Source organism: Amblyomma americanum, chromosome 1, assembly GCF_052857255.1.
Source record: "Amblyomma americanum isolate KBUSLIRL-KWMA chromosome 1, ASM5285725v1, whole genome shotgun sequence".
Classification (NCBI taxonomy): domain Eukaryota; kingdom Metazoa; phylum Arthropoda; class Arachnida; order Ixodida; family Ixodidae; genus Amblyomma; species Amblyomma americanum.
In genome coordinates, this window is record NC_135497.1 from 51,314,777 (window position 1) to 51,338,017 (window position 23,241).

At 48.5% G+C, this 23,241-nt stretch overlaps 1 protein-coding gene and 1 long non-coding RNA gene across 3 annotated transcripts; both read right to left on the bottom strand.

The window, feature by feature from the left end:
* Positions 1-11: 11 nt before the first annotated feature.
* On the bottom strand, positions 12-18,232 carry LOC144112806 (isoinhibitor K-like). 2 transcript variants are annotated; one of them, XM_077645622.1, is made up of 4 exons: positions 18,089-18,232; positions 7,823-8,002; positions 4,729-4,810; positions 12-115 (listed from the first exon to the last, which is right to left on the bottom strand). In XM_077645622.1, coding segments are annotated over exons 1-4 (309 nt in total). In that variant the 5' UTR covers positions 18,135-18,232; the 3' UTR covers positions 12-114. The 2 variants fall into 2 exon arrangements, with proteins under 2 accessions (XP_077501748.1, XP_077501749.1); XM_077645623.1 differs by lacking the exon at positions 4,729-4,810.
* Positions 9,899-18,079, bottom strand: LOC144112807 (uncharacterized). The gene is made up of 2 exons (XR_013310477.1): positions 14,619-18,079; positions 9,899-14,513 (listed from the first exon to the last, which is right to left on the bottom strand). It is a non-coding gene; the product is annotated as an uncharacterized LOC144112807 (long non-coding RNA).
* Positions 18,233-23,241: the final 5,009 nt, after the last annotated feature.

Consider the following 23,241-nt stretch of genomic DNA (forward strand, 5'->3'; position numbering starts at 1 on the left):
CTCGGACCAAGACCATGTGCAAGCAGTCTTTAATGTGTCGAACCGGATCGCCGCTGCCGTCAGTGAGGCTGGCTCTGCTGCTGCCGCCCCTATCCGCTGGTCGTCTTGCGGGGATCTGGGCCAAAAGAAAAACGCCACCGTTGGTCCCTCGAGGCCAGTCGCAGTTGTCCTGGCCTGCTCGCAATGCCGCGCATAGTGCGCTCGCCAACGGCGCCCCGTAAGCAGCATCTCTTCCCTCTCTCGTTTCAGAGTGCGGCGTGAACGAGCTACGTCGGGGTACCTGCAGCCCGATTCCGCTTGAACTATGAACTCGGAAAAGCCTTGTGCAGATTGTAGGGCCCTCGCATTTTTCTGCTGGCGTCCCTTTGCCTGACTGAGAAAAGTTGAATGCCATGACCCGCGGTTGTGAGACGCGTTGTGTGTCCGGTACAACTTTGCGGCCTTGATTAAAACATGGAAGCTTGCCGTTGTCTTCGTACTGAGACAAGAGGGTGTTATAGCGTTTGGCGCACATGACGGATTACGCTTATGTATGCATCTCAGCCCTTGCATTTGTTCTTCCTTAATACCGTCGTTCTAGAGCTGCTCCGCCCACTTACATCGCTCATGCAAGATGTTTGCAAGCGCTATGGTGGGTGCAGTCGTCTTACATCGGAAAACCAATTCTTCGTCCAGCCCTAAGTCATAAGTTAAACTCTACTGCGACCGATACAGGCAAAAAAAAAACGCGACTGCGTGTACACTGCGCTCATAATCCTTGAGAATATTATTCTACCTTCAAACTTGAGCGATTGAAGCCATATAAACATTTGGTTCAGTTACTGATATGCGACCGCAGTAGTAGTAGTTTGCCCACTTTAATCATGCAATATTTTCTTCCTCTTTGTTCATCTACGTGGGCCAAAGTGCCATCTCATTTTGATTAAATATTGTTCCTCCTCTTTCGTTTATCATGAGAGCTGCTCAGCAGGAACCAGTACACGATGGAAGAGCAAATGAGTCGCTGAGGCGACGAATATCTTAACTTAATAGGACCTCTATGTATGGTGGCGCAAAGAGAGGCACGTGTCCAGCCCATGATGCAATGATTGTTTATTGTAGAAGGCTTTCTTCGCATACAGCGCCGCCCGAAGCGGCCGCGACTGCACAGACGATGGCGTGTCTCGATAGAACCCCTTGCCAATTATAAATGTGCCGCTCGCATCGTACCAGTGAATCCGAGATCCTCACTGTACTAAATACCTTCACCGAAAACGCGCAGCCAGAGAAAATTCGACCGTGCCTATGTTTTCTACATTGATTCACTCTCACGCTGACATGGCCGTTCATCTTTAAACTCGAAGCGATAATTAATGGTGCTGAAAGGTCCTTCATTGAGCTTCATCCCTCGGAGTGAGCTAGCTAAACAAGCCACCATTTCAGAATTTCAGCTTGGTTGGGCAGAAGAGAAAGAAGAAGACGTTATTGAAGGTAAAAATGAAGCCTCTAGATATGGGTAGAAAGTTTAGGATACCATAAGGATTCCAAATTCTTGGCGATAAGTCTAAGTAGTATTTCTGGCTGCCGACGTGACCTTGCTACAGACTTCACCCTTCTATTTGTAAATATTAAAGCGTTGCGATTGGATGTGTCTGGCCGTCAGTTTTTAGCCACGACCAGAACGTGCTATTCTTTTACGCGGTTGGTGTAATATCTGTCAATTGCATAGTTTAACTTTTTTTGCGTTGCCTCCGCTAGACAACAACCGAGTTCGCTCCCCTTGCATCGGCTGGTCAGAATACCAAGCTGGTAACAATGAAATATTTACAAGGAAGCAAGGAAAAACATTTGAGTGCTGCATGTTTGGGAAAAAAAACGGGAAAATTGAGGAACTATAAAGAACAAATACCTGGGTAGCCTCGAAACATAAGTGGTGGTGCAAAGACAATGATCAGCTATTGACTGCTCTGCTGTTAAAACCGCTCTCAGACACCAAATTACGGAGGGGATGTGGTCAAAGGCGAAAAAGAATAAGCGAAAAATATAAGGATGCGAACATCTCTCCAATTTTTGTTTTCGCGCGTGAGTTTGTTCAGAACTAATACTGAAGCAGAAGGTCGAACTGTTTTCTAAATCGGACTTGCAAGATTGTTTACTCTGCTCAGTGCATTTATTTTACTGTACCAGACTGAACGTGCATTGCCGCGCCGTAGATCTGATTTGCGCGAGTATGCGTTTTCAAGTGTTAATATCCATGCCCCTCTATGCCAGTAGAGCCGCAGGCTAGCAGTAATATTGAAATCACAATAAGAACATATAATAAAATATTTGTCATGCACTTTGTTAGTTAATTAATTTCCAGTTAAAAAAATTAAGCTAGGCTTATTCTCTGGTGTCTACTTTAGTCTCCTCGTCCTTGATGGAGCGCAGACTTTGATCAGAGCCAAACTTAGGCAACAAAAGAGAAAAAAACTGCCTCTGCTTGCCTACCATTTGGAAACAAAGAGGGCCGCAAGGTAGAAAAGCGGTGTAAAGTGAATAACTTAGATGCTGACAGCGTGGAAACAGAATGCCACTGATTGAGTAGTCCGTCGATTTGGCTGCCGAAAGAACTGATGGGAAATTTTGAGAGAACGTTTTCAATCAGTTCTGTTCACAAACCGGCAGCAAAATATTGCGTGCTTCTTTCTCTCTTGGTTGTTAATTGTGCATGTTTTGGCAAACCTGTCTGACTTTCCTTTGACAAATTTGTTCCATTTCCCCTTTATTTCAGAAAGGGTTAACTAGAGCACGCAGTCCACAGCTGCCCGTCGTCCCTCGTGTGTCAAGCTTAACTCTGCCTTGTGCATTCCGAACAGGGAGTTTTTCAGACAAGATGTACTGAGCGGAAAAAAGCCTGTAGGTCAATGCTGTGGAATTTTCACAGTGTTATCAGCATTCTTTTCTTTTTTTGCAGCGTCACCGCGACAGCCTCTGGCAGGAACGCATAACAGCTCTGGCAGGAACGCATAACATCTGCAGTGCAATCCTATTGAGGATCGCCGTACAGCAGAAGCCGCTTTATATGTTGTCGCTTGAGAGCAAACTGTCTACAATGTGAATGTTTTCAATGCACGCCAGCTTGTGTGATTAAGATGCCGCACTCAAATAGGCTGTTTTTCTGTGGTATAACAAAACTAACTTAGCATATTATCAAGAAATGCGTTGAAAGTTACGTAAATTCTGTCAATAGCACTTCACAACATGCTCAATGTTTTGTGAGTGATGTTAGGTGCGCATGCGTGGTGGATGTGGCTCGTACGACGAGGAAATCCCTCAGGACAACACCGGAAACGCTGCGACTGTTGTCGACTTTTACTCTTTCCGTGGTCATAGCTTTAATCGATGTGCGACGTTGCACGAGTTTGCCACCAGGTGGTCAAAAGGTCTTTCCTACTAGACGTTGTACAGAGAACAATCCACATGCGCAGGGCGACACGCCTTTGCCATGACGCGTCCCCATTGTTTTAGTGCCGAATGGCATCGTGCTGTTCTGAATCGCTTCCGCCCTGACCGAAGATTACTCGTAATGTCGCGTTTCCGATTATGTTCCTTTGGGTTTCGCCATCGCTTGAGTACGGGTTTTGAGTTAACTGGGTTAGAGCCATGGTGACGAGGTTTTGCATGTTTTGATGAAGGCGTCTCAGTTGCATTCAGGAAGCTCAAGCAGGAAAGTGTTGTGCTGTCGTGAGGAAAGCTCGTCTTGTTAGATAACTGAGGGTGTTCTAGTTTATTAATATGCCGGGTGTTTAGTATAAGCGCGTGTCAATTAAATAGTTGGCGTGTGGGCGCCTTCGAGCGCTGCCGGGCGCCAATTGCAAGCGACTCTCGTCCCTTGCAGGCACGGCGTGTCTCTGTAAGCACGTTTCTGGTAAGCTGCCCTACATCTGCCCTTGAAGCAACCCAGAATAAGCATCAAAATATGGGAGCGTAATAGAGCACTTCCGTGCTCGGAGGTGCACAGAGTTTTACTGCGCAGTCAAAGTGCGCATTTCCCAGGTGGTAAAGATGACGCACGAAAGGCTAAGCTCTTGGTAGCATTGCTTATCTTCGTGCAACTCGAGAGGCCATGACTGCATTCCCTTCATCTTAGTGGGCGAAAGTACTGAGTACTGAAGGAAGTGTTTTTCTTCGCCTCGTTCTTAACGTAGAGAAGGCAGCAACTGCGTGCGAATAATATAGCTGGAGAAGAAAAAACAAAATACCTGACATGCTGAAGAATATCGGTAGGTCTAAATTCAGGTCACTCTGTTCTTGCCACTAATCCTGGGTCCGCTTGTTCGTGTTGAATTCTTCATGAAATCCAGTATGGCAAATAATTTGACTAAACGTATTCAGTTACCTTTGACTCTGTGCCTACGATAATCATATTTTTCATTCACAAGACTATAGGCGGCAATAAAGTCTAAATTAAATAATATTCGAACCTGTTTTAAAAACTATGAGACGAGTTTGTTGTTTCAATGTCTTTTTAATCGATGAACTATATTCAGTGATTTTTTGTGCGCCAGAAAATGATTGAAAGAGGACAGTTCTCGTTGAGCTACAAGACTCCTTCAGGCCAGCTAGCTTTTGGCGCACTTTGTCCGCTGAGAAACCCTGTGCACGCTCGACGCTGCCACCATTTTGCTGCTGCGCTCGCGCATTGCGGTGAAGCGGATGAGAGGGCTTCGTGTGGCCGCGAAGAACAAGTGGCGCGCAGTGACCCACCAGCATGGAGCCTGTTTGGGCAGCAGACGAACGAAGTCTTTCCACCTTAAGCGATACTCGGCAGTCAGCTCATGAAGGCAGCCTACAAGAAAACACGTTCGATTGTATACTCTTTTAGACAGTGTACTCAATCGCAGCACCCCTCCCTAGGGCCCTGTTTGTTAACCAGGCCACTGCGGGAGTCCAACACTTGCTTACAACGACCAGCAGGCACCGGGCTGAGGCGATCTTCGATGCCGATGCCTGCAAGAATATCACGTACCGTGACCAGATTCTGCAACAGCTTATTCGGGCAAGAAGGGGGCGGTACTGGTTTGGTTTATGGGGGTTTAACATCCCAAAGCGACTCAGGCTATGAGGGACGCCGTAGAGAAGGGCTCCGGGAATTTCGACCACCTGGGGTTCTTTAACGTGCACTGACATCGTACAGTACACGGGCCTCTAGAATTTCGCCTCCATCGAAATTCGACCGCCGCGGCCGGGATCGAACCCGCGTCTTTCGGGTTAGCAGCCGAGCGCCATAACCACTCAGCCACCGCGGCAGCTTAAGGGGGCGGTACTGAGAAGTTTATGCTTGTGTACGCTGGTCCTGAAGTTTTAAGAAAGGCACAATCTTCCGAAAGTGTTCGCTCCTCTGAGCTTAAACTTCGTGAAGGCAGCATTACAGAACCATTTTCTGTCCGATTTAGCGCTTGATAACGGGACGCAGCTAGTTAGAGAGGCAACGATGGCGACTAGATGCAGAATTTGTGCGTCCAGTGACCTAGGCGCCCAACTCTAGTCGTTTGTCGCCAACCTTTCACCATAATCCGAGTTTAGCTCACTGCAGGACAAAGCCATTTCCCGAAGGCCTCTAATTATTCCTATTTTGTTCCAGCCGCGACCACGTTACATGTTACACAGAAGCGTCTTGAAGAAAATGGCCCTCAGATACCAGCAGACATGCTTTCTTCACAGACAGGCTTAGCAGAGAAGAAGGAAGCGACTATTGCCGGAGTGGTTGAAGGGCAAAGGTTGAGTAGCTGCTCTGGTTGGTAAAAGCATGAATTAATTCTGTGATGTGACGTCACTTACTGGAACCACGAAAATAGCACTGCAAGTGCAGGCTACTCTGTTAATCGTGTGGTGAACTCTAGTTTGCGCTAGTTGGTTCATGATTCACAAAGAAAACGGCGCGAAATACGGGGACAAAAGAGAAACAAACACGCCGTAATGGGTTGGAGAAAACCACTATCTTCTTGGGGAGTGGAAAGGACAGATTTGAGAGACAGCTGATGGCAGCCTATTATATCAGAAAAGAAGGGAGCAGATGCGTCAGCATGCCATCCATTACGCTTAACAACGAGGAGTTCACTTTGCTTGAAGGATTTTTGTAGGTTTATCGTTTTGTCGTGCACTCCCTTCGGCATTGGGTGCTATTCTTTCTGACGATGTGTCGTTGTTTGCGCGGATTCCTGTTCGCATTTTATGCCTTTGACGCAGACTTTGGTCCGAGCCTGTTTTTTTTTCACTTTTTTTACTTTTTTTCCACGTTTCTTGTTGGTCATCGGATATCGATCATATGGTTGCTGGTTGACCGGTTCCGGCCGTTAAAGGTTTTTGCACTCATCACGCCTTTCGCCTTTTTTACCTTTGACGCGGCTTTGGTCTTAAATCTTCATTCTTCACTTTTTTTCCACGTTTCTTGTTGGTCATCTGGCATAAGTCCTCATGCGGTTGTATAGTTTTTGGTTGTTAAGGGTTTGCGTGGTCATGATCGCTTGATTTTCATACTTGTGTATAGAGCTGTTTGTTATATTTTTCTTCACGTCGTTTGGGTTTCTCTTCCGGATGGCGACGATAAAATATGTTACGTGGTTACTTATAGTGCTTCATGTATTAGATCTCTCTCAGTGATCTGTTGTACGGCGTATGTTGGCTTCGTGACTTTGCGAATTCGTGACTGCACGGTTGTTACGGCGTGTTGGCTTACAAAAAAAGCAGGTTTTACACGAAATAAAATTCAATTCCAAGTCGGCGCTGGTCCTGTCATGTTTGTTTCTCTCTGTGCGCAAAACATTCGACGAAACACATACACGGGAGAAACACAAGAACTTGCGCAACTTTGTGTTGCGCCAGTCCTTGTGTTTCTCCCGTGTATGTGGTTCATCGAAAGTGTTGTGCACATCGTTCATCTGTATCACCATGCACCAACTAGGTCCAACAGAAGTGTTATTGTTTCTCTTTTGTCTTCGTATTTCGCGCCGTTTTCTTTGTTAATCGTGTGGTGTAGCGCCCCTCTACTGGAAGCACGATGGCAACACTGAAACTGGAGATTGACGTTTGTTTGGGTACAGCGAGCATCATTTGTCATTCGACCACCCGGCAATTTTAAAGCGCTTCTTTTGCTCGCCAACAGACTGTCACAGTATAAAAGGTGCGGTTCAGTTGTCCCGGGAAATGTATTTGTTAGCTAAGAGCAATTGTGTCCACTTCTTGTCATCGTCCCACGTCCGCCAGCGCTGGTTTTCTCAGACTGAACGTAATAACCTTCATCAAAGGCAGTCCAACACTGACGCCGGTAATCCACCCATTGTGAAGAGGAATTTTTAACCTGTATTTAAATTTGAAAACTTCAGCGCTTGGCTACTGACCCTAGTCACGTCCCGCAGTTATTCCCACTCCGTCGTAGCAAACTCAAAGTCCAACTTTTTTATTTTCAGTATTACACGAGGTCTAATTAGTGTGCCCAGATCTTTGTTACCTCGCGCAATATTCCCGCGCTGGCTTCGTTCAAAGTTCTTTTTGGAGGCATGCCGGTAACTAATTTGTTGCTGTAGATTTCACTACCATCAGGGCACAGTGGATATCTCTGAGACACTCGGACGAGCTTAATTTTAGTGGCAGCCTCAATGCAAAGTCAGTTGCGTGGCTACCACCGCGCAGTGAATGAAGGAAGAGAAGCAGAGTCTGGGCATCGCACACTCAATGCGAAGACTGTGAAGACCGCATGCTTCCCAGTACAGCACGTGTACTTTTTTGTTTTTGTTTTGCTCAGTGTCCTGAGCTGCGCCGAGACCATCGGGCACTTTCCCCTACGGAGTCGCATACTCACGCACGCATTCCGCCTTGCACTTGGCCTCTGTGTCGAAGCGGTTGTCGTTGCCGTCGCATCCGCCGTACACGAACAGCTTGCACGCGTTGGTCTTGCTGTCGTAGTACCATTTGGTGGAGGCGTCCTCGCAGTTGCCGGGGTCCTTCTTCAGGTTGCAAGCTTTCTTGTGCGCTGCATGGCCTGCGCACAGATTGGTCCGTTGTCTGCCCATGTGCACATCCTCAGAAAAACTCCTAGCACTGGGCATACACAACACGCTTACAGAGCTCGCAGAAGCAGTCCAGACATCACAGCTAGAGAGACTCAGCACAACACATGCGGGAAGAGCCACACTAGCCAAAGTCGGACTCCAAACAGACAGGGGAGCTAGACAGAGGGAGGATATCGACATGGAGATTAGGAGCAGTATCAGGATTCCCCCCTTACCCAAGAACATGCACCCAGAGGTGATAGAACGCATCTACGGTGACAAGCCTCAGGAGGAGGTCGCCTACGTAGACGCAGCGGGCGATAGACATAGTCAGTACACGACCGTCGCGGTAGTGAACGGAGCGGGTAGCCCCATCACGGTCACAACTATCCTAGGGAAAAACACCGAGACGGCGGAGGAGGTCGCAATAGCACTAGCTTGCGTCGGTTCCAAAGCTAAATACGTCATAAGCGACAGCAAAGCTGCAGTCCAAAATTTTAGTAGAGGGAGAGTCTCTCCCCTCGCCGCCAAAATTTTAAGACAAGCGACATTCAATAGAACAATCAATATAATCTGGACCCCCGCGCACGAATCTGTCCGTGGCAACGAGGCGGCCCACGAGGTAGCTCGAAATCTCTACCACCGAGCTGCACAAGACGGGCCACCGTTCGCATCACGGGAGAGAAGGGAGACTAATCTCCTGTCAGGAAGTTACAGAATATTATAGACAACATCGCAGGTACTTTTCCCCACCTAGCAAAGCACTCAACAATCAACAGGCGGTGGCGTGGAGGCGTCTACAAACAGATGTCTACCCACACCCAATTCTAAGCAAACATATCATTCCAGAAATAGAGGACGATAAATGCAAGAAGTGCTGGGCGAGAGGGACCGTCGACCACATAATATGGGAGTGTAGCCAATCCCCAGGCAGGGCAAAGAACATTAATAGTAGAGACGCCTGGGAGACCTTGCTCCGGAGCACGGACCCTGAGCTCCAGCTCACCGCCGTCCGACTGGCTGAAGAGGCCGCCGGGATACAAGAGATCCTGGCCAGCATCTGACGCGAGTACCCCATGCGGCCGGATCTCTCCTGATCCTCCTCCCTCAAATGAGGGTATGGGACAGGGGAGGTCTGGATGAGGTGGTCTCATTCTGTTGGACAATAAAGGTTTTTTCACTCACTCACTGGCTGTTGCGCCTCCGTGCATGACCGGCAAACATTAGCGATTAAAAAACGCAAAAATCACACGCACTCTATCGTGCAAACGGGTTAGTTTTGCGCTCCCGCAAAGGCGGTTCACGTTCACGAAGCAAACTGGCTCTTTCTGACCATTCTGATCTTTTGCTTTTTTCTTTTCTTCGGAATAACGTATTCTGCGTATGTTCTGAAGCTTTATCTTAATTTACGAAGCGACCAAAGTCATGAAGGAGCCGCATCCTATAGTCGCAATCTTGAGGGTTTGAATCAGCTTCTGTCGCGGTCGAAAATGCACGAACCAGGCTATGACGAGGTGGCCGCGATATTCGCGATGGCTGCTAAAGAGTGGAAGTCAGCAGTACTCATCTACGAAACCCATGTCCTTCCCCCAGGTGTGACAGGATGTGCTGTGCGCCAGTACAGACGCGGCTTTTCTCTGCTCCCATATATCTAATGCTCCCTTTCCTCAGCAGCACCAGCTAGCCTCGAGACATGGCGGTCTTCTTTGTCCAACTACAAAGGAAACTGCGCAAAGAAGTGTATTTTGCCCCCTTGAAATAGCTGAAAAGTGAAACGTACGCAACATAACCGCCCGGGGTGTGTCCTTCTCTTCGCTCTTTGCTTTAGTGAACAGGCAGTGATGGGGCTAATTATGAACACGTAGAAAAGGTTGTTTTCGTCTCCCTTTTCTTTTTCTTTTTTTTATCCCTGTATAAGAGCATCGAAGAAGGCCACGCACTTTACAGCTGTGAGAAGGAACGTACCACAAACTAGTTCAAGCTGGCTGCTTCGCGAATAGGTCTGCATCATTGCCGCCTTATCTTTGAGGCAGCGCCTACAGGGTTTACGATGTTTACCGACGTTGCCTTGTGCCTTCCATTTCAGCGCTGCTTTTCATTCAAAACGTCCGGCTACAGAAACAAGTCACAGGGTCCATTAATGATAAGAATGCTCAATTCTGCTCGCTGATAAGAGGGTCTCATTTGAGCGACGACAAGCAACCATTACTTTCCTTCAGAGCACAGATGCGTAAATATCGGTAATCGCCACTTTACTTACAAGTGAGCGCTAGGCGCTGCAGCCTTCAGTCATCGTGTATTCCTCGCGCGGCAGCATGCGTCTCTGAGATTTATTCCCTCATTCATGCATGTGAAGCTTTGAACCCGCTGCACCCTAATTAGTGGAAGCAGCATTCTTTCATTGCGTCGCCTGTGAAGGATCACTGAGGTCCGTGGGTGTCACTCATGATGGAAGGGTTCCCAAAGATACGTCCCAAAATTTCCAAGTCATCACTTCGAACGTTTCGTCACAATGCGACATCGCATTTCAGCCCTCTGCGCTCATGCCAACTGGTGAGTACGAAGGTATTCAAACGTTCGATGCCTGTCCTGTACTGCAACAATGTTTGAGATGTTTGTCAATAAAAGCAAAAAAAAAGCTGAGGTTTTTTGTGGAGATTGTGTGCTTGGCGCGAAGTAGATAACAGAGTTAAATATTCACATTTCTGCATGTTTTGTAAAACTCGCGTATTTAAGCGCATATGTTAGAAATTTTAATACCGAATCGGTTGTCACGTTGCCTTACTGATTTCGCACTTCGCTGCATTGCGCATTGCTAATCTAATTCAAACAAAGTTGCTAACGGCACATTTGTACTGCGGTGCCAATCTACCAGCACATAAAGTTAGATAAAGCGAAATTATGATGCGCTCCCTCTTTAGTTGACAATAACAGGAGTTGTGGATATTTAGAATATCATTAAATAATTAAATTTTTGCACTAGCGTCGTGATCTAGTTAAGTTTCAAGCGTCTTTATTGTCTTCTGAACGCGCCGGACTTTCCTCGTATGTGGTGGTCAATACTATGGGCAGAAAATGCAAGCACAGTGTAGTTGCAAGGACTTTAGCCACGAGACGTAGCAAAACTCAAAGTTGACCCAGTGCTTTCGACCTTCTTCAATGCTGAGGTATGCGGCTATTGCGCTCCGTGCCAAGACAGGTTATCGTTGCTTTTGGGAAGTGCAGGCGACGTTTGGTGCATACCGTAGTATCTCACCCTGCTGCAAACCTAAAGGTATACACAAAGAGAGAGAGATGGCGCGAAATTGTTGCGCTAACCCAGAAACCAGTTCCGCGTTTTATTTAACTACGTTGCGCCACCATCATCGGTAAATGCCCCATGCAGCCGGCTAATACCCGTCCGATGGGTTCGACCGACGAGCCTTTCCTACGCTGTTCCTCTTCGCCGCAATCGCACCGGAGACGTGGCCGCGCGTAGCCTTGACGCGCGCAAGGATAACGGGTACGGCGCTTCCCTGGCCGCGAGTGCCGTCATGGCCTTCGGCCCCCTATCTCGCCATCGCGTGCGCGCGCCAGAGGTTGCGTGGACTCCTTCCGAGCGATTGCAACGGCATTCCCTGTCCCGGTTAACAAACGGAACAGACACTGAAGCCGTTGGGCAGAGAGTGCGGCGGGGGTCCTGCTTCGGCGGTCGAGTTCCAGAAAGCTCGCCCACGAGGAGGAGGGCCGGCTGACGTGCGTGCCATGTTGATGGTGGTCTGCCGCCCTGCGACCTCCATGACGCGAGCCGAGAAAGTTCATCCCACCTATCTCCGGCCCCGCTCACCCCCCTCGGCGTTTTTCTGTTGGCTCCTTTTCCGCCCGTCCTTTGCGTGTAGAAGATAAGGCGGAGACCAGTTCCGCTGGAAGCTCATATACCGCATGCGGACCGCGATTCGCGCCAGGTGAATATCGAAAACTGCCAGCTGCCCGGCAGCAGAGCCGCGCACCTTGTCGGCTGACAAACGCTCTCGTGCAGCTCGCGAAAGTGTCGTCGCGAATCAAGAGGACGACGCGCCGAAAGGAACGCGCCAGCTTAACCTGAATGAAGACACACGGCGACGCCTCCCCCGACACAGTCAGCCGAGGTATACGCCAACTGAGCGCGTTCGTGCAGGGCCAGTCACACTTGCGCAGAGGGCGCGTCGGTTCACCCTGATAAAGCGGCTGTATACGCGTTCCTTTTATACCGACCCCTAATGGGAAAGACGAGCTACTGAGAGCGGGAGCAGGCGCACCGCCACGAAGGAAGAAAATTGCACTTCTCAAGCACTGTACGGACAGAAAATAAATCTGTTCGTCTGTAGCGCTCAAACAACGTGAATGCTTACGAACTCGTCCAGTTTTGCACTCTTCTGGAGTAAGGCATATGTCAAAAGCGGAAAGACAAGAAATACAGTGAGCCTTGTAAAAAGGAAAGGAAGTCCCCGTTTGTCATGCCACGTGGGGTCTATATGCCAGGATTGTGGCGGTAACTGTCTTTCACCGGAGCTTCACAAGTGATTGTGCTATTGCTCCAAGCATGTTTCGGAGAATGATGCCTCGGTCGGAAACACAGGGGCGACGTCAAGCGAATGAAGGAGACAATTATCTTGTCCACGCTGCGGCGTTCAGCGGTAGATTATTGCCCTCACACACGAAACGTAAGAGGTCAGGAAATAAGGAGACATCACAAATTGATGACGATAGTGGATTTTTTTATGGCGCAAGGGATCTGCGGCCAAAGAGCGCCATGGCACACGGAATTTTCGATTGCTCAAGGTGGGGTCAAAGACCCATTTCCCAAACGTTTCACCCTGAATAAGCCGAGCACCATGCAGGCCAGGGGAAGCTTGTACCCATTTTATCACCGGTGGGTACCCGGTAGCACTGGGAATCGAACCCCGCACCTCCCGCATGCGAGCCGGATGCTCAACCACTCGGCCACCGCTGCGGTGTCACATCACAAATTAACGAGAATTTTTTGTCGTCGCCTGTGGCTTGAAACAGATTCATGCAGAACACCCGCCCTGTCATTTGTTTCTTGAAGCGTGTCCTGGCACTTGTCTTCATCGCTTTTCCTTGATTAATGCGAGTCATAACATGAGGTTGGCCGACTTGCTTGGCGGACGAGAGACGCTTCTCCCAGGGGGGTCACACCACGGCCTTTGGCGTGTGCCAGTCTAGTTAGAAACCTCTGTGTCTAGTCGTGTATGCTAGCTTCCAACGTGGCTGAATAGCTGTGGTTACTACGATATGGTGGATTCCGGTGGATACGAAGACAAGGCTGGCGCAACCAATGGCCTGGGCTGCCAGCGCTTCTAGGGAAAACGTGCGCAGAATAGAAAATGTACTAAGCATGAACAACATTTAGAGCACTTTGCAGTTCTTGTTCCTTTTTTAAGCACTGCCTAGCCTTTTCGAGGCAACCTGCCAAGTGCATTTCGAAACGCATGCCATCTTTCTCGTGCATGCTTCGTGGCTGCCACGAGGTCCCGTTAGAGCGCGTGTAAAAATTGCAAGCAGTTGCCAAGTGCCAACATTAATCCGGGACAAAAGTCATAGCTTATGGCTTCGTTCAAAGCGAGATGCAACTTTTAAGCATTAAGCTTTCAATTCAAGGTCTTTTTCGCCAAATTGCAGTGACTCTTAATTCGTGCAGTTAAGAAAAAATAAATCCCAACCATAAAAATTAGCCTGTAAACCCTTTCCACGGTACCACATGTGACCTACGTATTGAAATTTATAGAAAAAAAAGTGTTTGCTTTCCGCAGCCTATGAGTTCAGACGTTGCAATAAGTTAACAAGTAAAGCATTTTCTTGCGATTAAAGCGGTCATTTTTTGCTTTAAAAAAAACGAGGAAAGCGAGGAAAGACGTGAAGAATAAAAGTAGAAGCGCATTAAGTGGCCCCAGCCTATCTATATCTTCTTACATAAACAAATTATAGAGGATGCCAGCTCATGTTCTCGGAGTGCTTCATAACTACCGGATGCGAGAGGTGTTCCTGTGGCGCGCGGTGTTCCTCGACGTCATGCATTCGCCAAATCCTCCTGCAGGCGGAAGCACTAAAGAGTACTTGAAGACAGTTGAAAGCAGTGGTGCATGCAGTGCTACGTTATGTCGCCTGCATGAGGGACTATAGGGAAAAAAACGCGTCAGCACAAAAAAAAATCTATCTCATGTGAGTCATAATTAGTAATTCCACGAAAATTAAACTTATAGGCAAAGTTGAGAAGGTCGTGCACCGCTGTACATAATCCAGGGAGACCCGAACGTATGTCGGAAAAGAGTTTGGCTATAGCATGCTTTCTGTATCTTCTGCGTGTGGCATTAAAGAAACTAGAAAAAAATGCAAAAATATATACTGTCACTGATAAAAATTCGCTTACATGCTATCCATGGCCTTGTAGTGTATGGCCGCACATGTGATGCAAGCGTTTGTCCCGTCGCGTACGAACTGCTAGGTATATCTGGAGGTTGACTAATAAAAGGGGAAAAAACACTGTGTTGAGCAAAGGTCACAACGATAAAGGTTACTCTCGGTATAGATCTGATCACAATCAGGCAAGATTCTCTGATAACAGACCAGTGACGCACCGCAGCGACGACTCGACGACCTCGGAAGAAAAGGTGGCGATCGAGACGTAACACTGGAAACGCAACGGATTTAAGTGTTTGTGGCTCCGATAAACGGAGGCGAGGGGCAAGACCAGCGCTGTGGCCTCCAGCACCTCGAAGGCTGCTATGAATAAAAGCGCTTGAGCAAGGCTATCAACACTCCAGAGTGTGAGTGCACACACAGAACGAGATGACCAAGATTAGCAAGGTGATAAGGATGAGACTTATCCGCTCCTAAATCTTGTTTTTACACTCACGAAGCAAACAAAAACCTTTGGCTGCACTTGCACATAGGGAAAAGGTTTCGCCCCAGAAATCTCGATGTAATAAGTGCGGTTGCTGTTTTCTAAAGTAGGTTTGATTTGCTTTTGCCTGAGCTGGATCGGAAAGGAGTCAGTTATCGAAACAGGTCTGCATATGTTGAGGGATACAAAAACTCCATTAGTTCGTGAAAAAGAAAAAAAGAAAAACTGAGTCTGTGAACTTAATGTTGCTTTTAAGTTGAACGGAACTTACGAAGTATAAATGCAGCTAAACTGCAAAACAATCTTGGGAAGGATCTGTGGAACAGGCACTAGTGTACTCTGATTGGACTGTGACGCAGGAAAGCGAGTCACACAGTAATTAAACAAACGAAATCTGCCAACTCCTCACCCATAAATTACGCACCTGCGATCTTGAAGGTTCGGTTGTCGCATGCGGCGGACCTTGAAAACTGCTGCGAGTAAACTCAAACTGCGGAAAGCTCTTGGCTTCGGTGTTTACTTGACTCTTCTCCTGCGATAAGCATCGCCAAGGCATTTGAGTTGAGCCCCTGCGACACAGTATGCTGGCAAGAATGCTTCGAAAAACCGTGGCGTTCCATAATATGAGTGAATTAATTGCCACATGATCATCGCCTGGGGCTACATTCCTCCGACCAGTGATATTCTGCGCTGCAGGATTTTACTTTATCGCAGAGCCACCTCTCGAATGGCCAGTTCGCTGGACTTCTCCGATATCTGCAACAATCGTCATGTCGTCATGCTGATGGTGGCTCGTCTGCTCACAAGTTAATTCACGCCTCCTTCGCTTGCCACTTGGTTGTTATAGACAGTAAGAAAACTACCGTGATAAGGGAAAGGAATGCCCTATTATATTTAAGTTTGTTCACTCAAATAAAAGCGACGCCACAAGTACACACTGTCCCCCCCTCTCTCTCCCTCTCTCTCTCTATGGGAATTTGAGTACTCACTACGCCTGTAGAAAGCTAAAGCGTCTAATAATATTGAAGACGTATACAACAACCCTGTGGCTGCTTCTATCTATTAGAGAAATGGATTATCTCCCCTGCTCCACCGTGGACACGAAACACACGTGGCCCCGTTCAGATGCCAGTGTACATTGCTCCGCGACTGTGAGCTCAGACCCGTTCTTATGCAACTGCAACACTGTTCCGCATTTCCGCTCCACCATCCAGGCATAAATTCTCTGGGCGCACCGCCTGAACGCGATCCTCCTCGCGCAGAAAGAAAAACGTTGACCGCTGCTTTTCTCCCCGACTCTCTGACACTCAGCCTCGGGCCTCTGTTACAAAGCTCTTTGTGCGCGAGTAAATGTATTCACACTCGGTGCTGTACAATGCGCGGACAATGGGTATTACTCAAGCATCGAGCGGAACTTCTGACTCGGCCGGCCCCGCCATGCGGAGCTTGCTCACGACAGACGATGTTTGTGCCGCCCGCTATCCCGCCTTTGGCCCCCATTCCACGCACAGGAAACCGGACTTGACGTTTGGGGCTTTTCCACTAAAGTAGAGCGCATGAAAAGAAAACGCAATCTCTGATCGGAACAGTACCACTGGGACGTCGCCCAGGTCGATACTCGCCGCACGTGTCCAGCCCTTCCTGCACCTCGAGAGCGAGTTGATTGTGTCCGCTGTTCGCGAGAGCCAAACTAAAGTTTCCTACCAAATCAATCGCACTCAGCCACGCCTGATAGGAACGGCAACGCTGGGATGTACAAGATTGCCGCTTCAGCGTGGAGGTAGACTCACCACCCCAAATTGTGTTAGTGAAGTACGCATTTCTGCTTACAGCGCGCAATGATTCTCAAATTGGAATCGGGGTCGCATTCGCCTATACATGTACAAGCGCGCAGGCTTAACCGATTGAGCGCCGCCGAAAGTCTACCGTGCATGCCCGGTGATATCTCATAAATAAAAAAAAACGCTGAAGAAGGTTAGTGTCAGCAGGCGAAGAACTCGGTCGCGGGCCCATTGTTCGCGATTGTCGAAGTCACTTAGGAGAAAATCACGGCAAACATTACAAAGCCTTCACGTAAAGCGTTTCCAGTGATCACTACAGGATGTCGGTACTATGTCGCGCTGCTGTTTTTTTTTTTCCTTTTGCCGGCAATGGATTGCGACTTAGAGACGCTGAAAGCCACCCAATAGTGCCACACTTGCCTCGCGCCCCAGAAAACGAACTAAGGTAGATTTGACAGGGTTGAAAACGAGTCGAATAAAGTTTTGTGAGCTGGAGAGCTGGAGAATTCAGAGAAAAGCGAATTATGCAAAAACCAAGAAAGCAGGCGAGAATTGCACAAAGACGTATACAAGAATTTTCTGCGCCAAGGGCTGAACGCACTGAGCGTGAAAAATATGATCGTAATTAAATAACGTTCAGGACGATGTTGCAACACAGTGCGGGAATCCCAGCTGATTGTTCTGAAGGCGATTTCGGCTTATGCGGTGCCAAAGTAAGGTTTGGGAACTTGTGTCGTCAAGCATAGCTCCCTGACGGAAATGGCAAAACACGGCAACCATTCCCGTAGAAGTTTTCTTGTCCCTTTCTTTATGTATGAAACCCTGAGTGCCCGCTTTACACCATTTGACAAGTGTTAAAACTCAAGTAGAGGCTATGATGTAAAAGCGTCGAAGTTGATTTTGAAAATAATACTGTGTGTCTAGCTGCTTCGCTGACGAGTGCAGCCCCAGAATGCTTTAAAGTCGAGGGACAAGCATATCTCCTGGATAAGCGTAACACGCCGAAGCGAGTGGTGAACTCTAGACGTGTACTGAACACGAGCCTCGTACGAATGACTCTTAAACTACGGCCGACTGATTCCCACTGAGGACGAGCACGTAAGGTCCGAAATAGGATGTTTTAAGGAATTAATTGCCCCTCGACGGCGCACTTTCCGCAAGAAGCAGACGGGACAAACTGCACGTCCCGTATGCTTGTCCGGTGAAGAACAGCCAAATAATCGAAGCGTCGTTGACGAAACTGCGCGCTTTTTCACTGCCTCCATTTGTGGCTGACGACGCCGACCAACGGTGCGACGCGTTCCCGTAGCCGTGCCACAGAGTGTCCAGTTGAAACGCCAATTTCAAGCCGAAAGGAAAGCTCGCGAGGGGGTCTGACAACGGCCGCACAGTAATTAGCGGTGTCTACTTACACACGAGTGAAAGGGAGATGAGGAGCAGGCAGACCAGGGACTTCATGCTGGCGGCGCAAGAGGCACAAAAGCGAGCCCTCTCCTCGGCGGCTCGTTTAAATACAGCGCCCAACCGGTTGCACGCGGGTCACCTGACGACGCGAGCACCGCGGCGGCGGCAAAGTGGAACAGCTCCCCCACCGCACGCCGCCGCTAACGACTTGACGCGGGAACCCGGAAACCATCAGCCGGCGGTCGCGCCCTTCAGCCCCGCTCCCGCGACCGCGTCTGACCTACTGGAGACGCCGAAGAAAACCGAATCAAAACGCCTCCTCCTAGGATTAGCAGGCACGCAGAGGCAGAGATGTGGACCTCCCACACCGCCCACACGATCGCGCTTTTGTCATCCCACACCCGCGGTGGGAGAAGCCATGTCGAACCAAGGTTACCCTCTCATTGTCGCTTTCTCGGGGGGACCGCGGCCCCTCCTCGCAGCAGCGAACTTCGCCAAGCGTGCGCGTGGTTGGATGTGATGGATAGCTATAGGCAGGCGAAAGGAATGAAGCGTATCCTCAGCCATTTCGAAGCTCCCCAGAAGACGGAATCGCCAAAGCCCGGACAACATTATCCAGACAAAGCCAAACGTGCCGCGTACGTCCTCAAATGGCCAGAACGTCCTCATCCCGAACAGGGCATTCCGAGTACGTTTTTAGTGCATCATGGCTAAATGCCCTCATAAGCATGTCCTCACTTTGTACTATGCTGGACGACTCGAGGATGAAAATTTCTCAAATGCCCTGCAATCGTCCTGTCGCAGGACAATATTGTGGAATGAAACTCAGATCAAACCAGGTTTATATCTCGCACTCGGTCCTCATTACTTAACAACTGCAGGTCTAATAAACGACATGTGTGTACAATAGTGATGTAATGAAGGAAACCATTGTCACCTAAAAATTATATGCCCTGAGGAGATTTCTAAAGATATTTTATCTTTCAAAACCTGGTCTTATGTACCGCACACTTATGATAGTGTTGTATTCCGGAGAGAGCTATAGCGCTCTGCAGCCCTGGGCATGGCAAAAGCGTGGTGTGCCTCTTCTTTTTGCTTATGTTGGTTACCTCTTATATTAACTTTGAATACGGCACTCCTATGAAAAAAAAAAGCTCTTGATACAAATCCTGGAGTAGTGCTGAAAACGTCCCCAAACATGAACCTCAAGACATCCCGAGTATGCGCAGCGAACGGACAAATGGATCCCAATTGCACTGCTTGAGGACCAGTTAGGGACATATATTAGGTTGGGGCAACCTAAACGGATTAAAAAATAATAAGCCCCTGTCTGCACCAGTGACGTATAACAGACTACCAGTTAGGGACAAAAATTATTGTGGGACCATAAAAAGAACAAAAAATAAAGTGTCCCTGCCCGTGCCACTAAGTATAACGGGCTTACCGGTTAGGGGCATACATTAGGTTGGGGCAACCTAAAAAGATTGGGACAAGATAGGGACAACCTGAGGACGTATGAACACCTTTACGTGGGCATCATGAGGTCATACTCAGGACGTCTTTGCGTTCTCTGTGTACCACTTCAAACGCCGCTCATGGATACACCTTGTTCACGCCGCGACGCCACGAAGATGCGGTGGCGCTGATGTCAGTAGCGACTTGCGTATTGCACGCAAAACAGGTTCCGCCTGACCGTGCCTGGGCAGCGTGTACTAAGCACGTGCGTCATTGTGGGATGCACCCAGTAGCGGAAGAAGAAATTTGAGTGAGGTTCGGTAGGTTTCTCGTAGATATATACCGCAATGGCAATGGGCCGCGGTAGAAAAGCTCAAATTCTGACTGTCGACGCTGTCTCTGGATGTACGCGGCAAAGATTACGTAACGCGGAAGCTGTTACGCTCATTCGCCGATACATCATCGTAGTATGCTTAAAAAAGCGAAAAAAAAGAAACAGATTTTGCGGCGCAAGTAATTATCGCCATACTGCAACAGTGCGAAAGACGGAAACCAAGAACGAGGGAAGACAAACACGGCGCATGCCTCGTTCTTGGTCTACGTCTGTCGGGCTGTTTCGGTGTTGCAAATTGAAACCAACTGGCCCAGCTTTCTGTCTCCCAGAAGTGATTATCGCCCGGAGCCCTGGTGCGAACGGGGCACCGACTGGCTCGCATGCGACCAGAAAATGCTTGTTTTTTTTTTTTTTGTCGTTGTTGTTGTTGATATTGTATTGTATTGTAACGTGCATATTGTAACGTGCGTAGAAGTCACACGATTATACAAGGCGACGTTCACGTCATTTATTATTTACTTGGCACTACATTTCTTTGTATGACAGACATGACTGATTCGTGTAGAGAGAAGACTGCTAAATTATGCACTGTCTTTCGTTGTCACGCTGGTATGGTTAGATTTGGGCACTTTATTATGTGCGAAAAAAAACTTAAGCTCGTATAGCCGTTTTCATTGCATGATATATCATACATTGTTTCATGAAACGGTGCGTGATCGCGAACTTTTGCAAGGAAACAGCAGCGCGCAAGCATTGCACGAATTGCAGTGTGCTTTTGCCTCTGTTTTTGCCACCACGTTACGGTGGCGGGCAAAGGATCTCACAAAGCTCGCGAAAAAAAACTGTGAGCCCGTCTCGCTGCGTCCATCCCACGTGGTTTGTAGGCGAGTGGTATTTTTTCTTTCAGTCACCCGCATTACTCGGCAACCGATTCATTAAAGAGGTAAACTAACAGAAATTGTCGTGCAATTCACTGTAGCGAAATATCATTGATTAAAGATGATTACGTCAAGCCTTAGCTGGCGATGTACTGCACGGCAGGCGTGTCAGCAGGAGGCGAGGGCACATCTGCTCAGCCCAGACGATGCCAGTGCTTCTAAAAAATTTACTCAAGTAAGATCACGCCGGATATACTGTACAGTAGCGCGCAGTCTGGTTTATGTTTTCGGTAGCAAGCGTAGGTATCAACGGCTGCAATGATTTTTTATTTACAACCAATCGACCAATCGTATACACAACACACACTTCGAAGGTACTGCCGGAATACGCCGCAGGTTGCCAACGCGGGCCCGTGCCCAAAGACGCGTGCACAAGAAAAGAGACGTTAGACATGGACGGGCGCTGGACTTGCAACTGTGCTTTATTGAAAACACAATTGGCGCACAAAACGTGCTACACTCTAGGTAGGCACTTCCTTGTTCGTTGGGCACAGCGACGTGTCACTTACACAATTATCCTTATGATTGTTAATATGAAAGGGTTCTAAAATTTCCCGCTCATATCAAGTCCTTCCCCTCCCCAAAATGGTGATGCGCTCCAACAACGGCACAGTTTTTTCGCACTTCCTGCAATGAAGAGCCGAATGCCTTCTTGATATGAGGGGGAAATCTTAGAAGTATTTCATATTAGCAATCAGAAAGATAATTGTGTGAGTGACACATCGCTGTGTTTAACGAACAAGGAACGTGCCCACCTGCAGTGTAGATAAGGATGATGAAAGGTGTCATTAATCCGGGTCTCATGTGCGTAGATGAGGATGCGCATTCGTCGGATTTTTTGTGCGGCAACTGTATGTTCAATAAAGCACAGCTGCAAGTCCGACGTCCGTCCGCGTCTGGCGTCTCTTTTCTTGTGTACGCGTCTTTGTATCCGCTGGTATATCCCTTTGTAGCCATTTTGTTAGATTTTCATTAAGCACGGAGGGCTGATGTGGTGGAATTTGGTAGATGATGTGGATATCAAGCACACGAAAACATGCAGTTTGGGACAACGAGTTTTTTCTCACGATTAAGCAAGCCCCGAGCCATGGAACATCTGGCGTTGGCCATGGGCTTCTTGTATCTTAACTTGTTGCGTAGCATGTGCACTCCGCCGTGGCTTTAGGCGCTCCTGCACGGCCGGAACGTTCCCGGCGCGGTGTTCTGCTCTGCCGGGCATTGGTGCATGGTGTGTTCAAAGTTGTTCAGCTCTCTCTTAGGGTGGTGTATATATCTTCGATATCAGAGATTCAGGGCTGACTGCGATAACCGCGATTGGCACTTCGAGCGCCAGATCTCGATCGGGGTATTGCGTCTTCATTAGGACCTGAGAACGCGGAGATTGGATCAACCTATATCGGTGGGCAGCCTTGCAGGTTTGGATCAAGCATAGCAATGAAGCAAAGCAGACTAACTATAGCGACCTTTGACAGCAAAGTAGCCCACTTCCCAGTGCAATGTGGCGGAGATGCGACTGCTTGCGGCCTACGTATCATCTGCTACCACAATGGGACCAATATCATGCGTCCAAACCCAGACGCGACCACTCATGACAGCACGGGACCTGGACTCGTTTCGGTCTTTTCTTGGCACTTTTTACAAAGGCGGCTTGAGGATAGAAAAGAAGGAGGCAAAAAACTAACAGGCAGTTCATGAAGCCTGATGATGAAACGGTAGTAGTTAATTTACTCTCGATGATTACTTTGGTGCTTTTATTCTAATTAATGTTTTTTTACTCTAAGCCGAGGCTTCACATACGCGGCCGACAGAATTTTTCTGAAGGGTGAAGACGGGCGGAGGTGGGGGAGTGGGCAGCCCCCAGCTAAGGGGTGGAGTGGGAAGGTGGCTTTCCCACTGCGTCTTTTAATTTGATCGCGCCGTCGCTTTTTTGTTGACCTGCTGCGTGGGCTTCTAGTGGGTGGAGGCCGTGTGGTCGGTGGTGCTTTGGAGGCTAGAGTTGGGTGGATCCAGGGGTGGTGGTGGGAGGGTGGCTGGTGGGTGGTGCTTCTGGAGAGTGGAGCCTTCGTTCACCGAGGCTTCACAAAGACAACGCCAGCATTTTCGCCAAGTGCTACTGGTACTGAACTGATATCGCTGTAAAAGCGCACAAGCCCAGGAAGTTGGACAGACGCTTTAAGTTTGCACGGCTATACCCACGTGCCACGTGGCGCTGAGTACTTCAAATCACCGCGGCAATTTCGAATGTTCGGCACATCTCATTGATTTCCTACGGCCGTCGGAAATAGTTGGTATGATGAGGTGGGAAGGGGTGACAAGAATAGGGAAGGTTGTTGCGCAACAGTGTTGGGTAAGAAATGAGATATAAAAATGCATTTGGGGCGGGGGCTCTCATCCCAAAGAACGGGTGTTCGGAGGCAACTCGCAACGCAAGCGT

What these genes read in the sequence shown, in the direction of transcription:
- LOC144112806 (XM_077645622.1), bottom strand. Translation starts at nt 18,134, where the DNA reads ATGAAGTCCCTGGTCTGCCTGCTCCTCATCTCCCTTTCACTCGTGT. An exon ending in CATCTCCCTTTCACTCGTGT is followed by an intron (nt 8,003 to 18,088) that starts GTAAGTAGACAC and finishes ATCTGTGCGCAG; the next exon opens with GCCATGCAGCGCACAAGAAA. An exon ending in GTGCAAGGCGGAATGCGTGC is followed by an intron (nt 4,811 to 7,822) that starts GTGAGTATGCGA and finishes GTTTTCTTGTAG; the next exon opens with GCTGCCTTCATGAGCTGACT.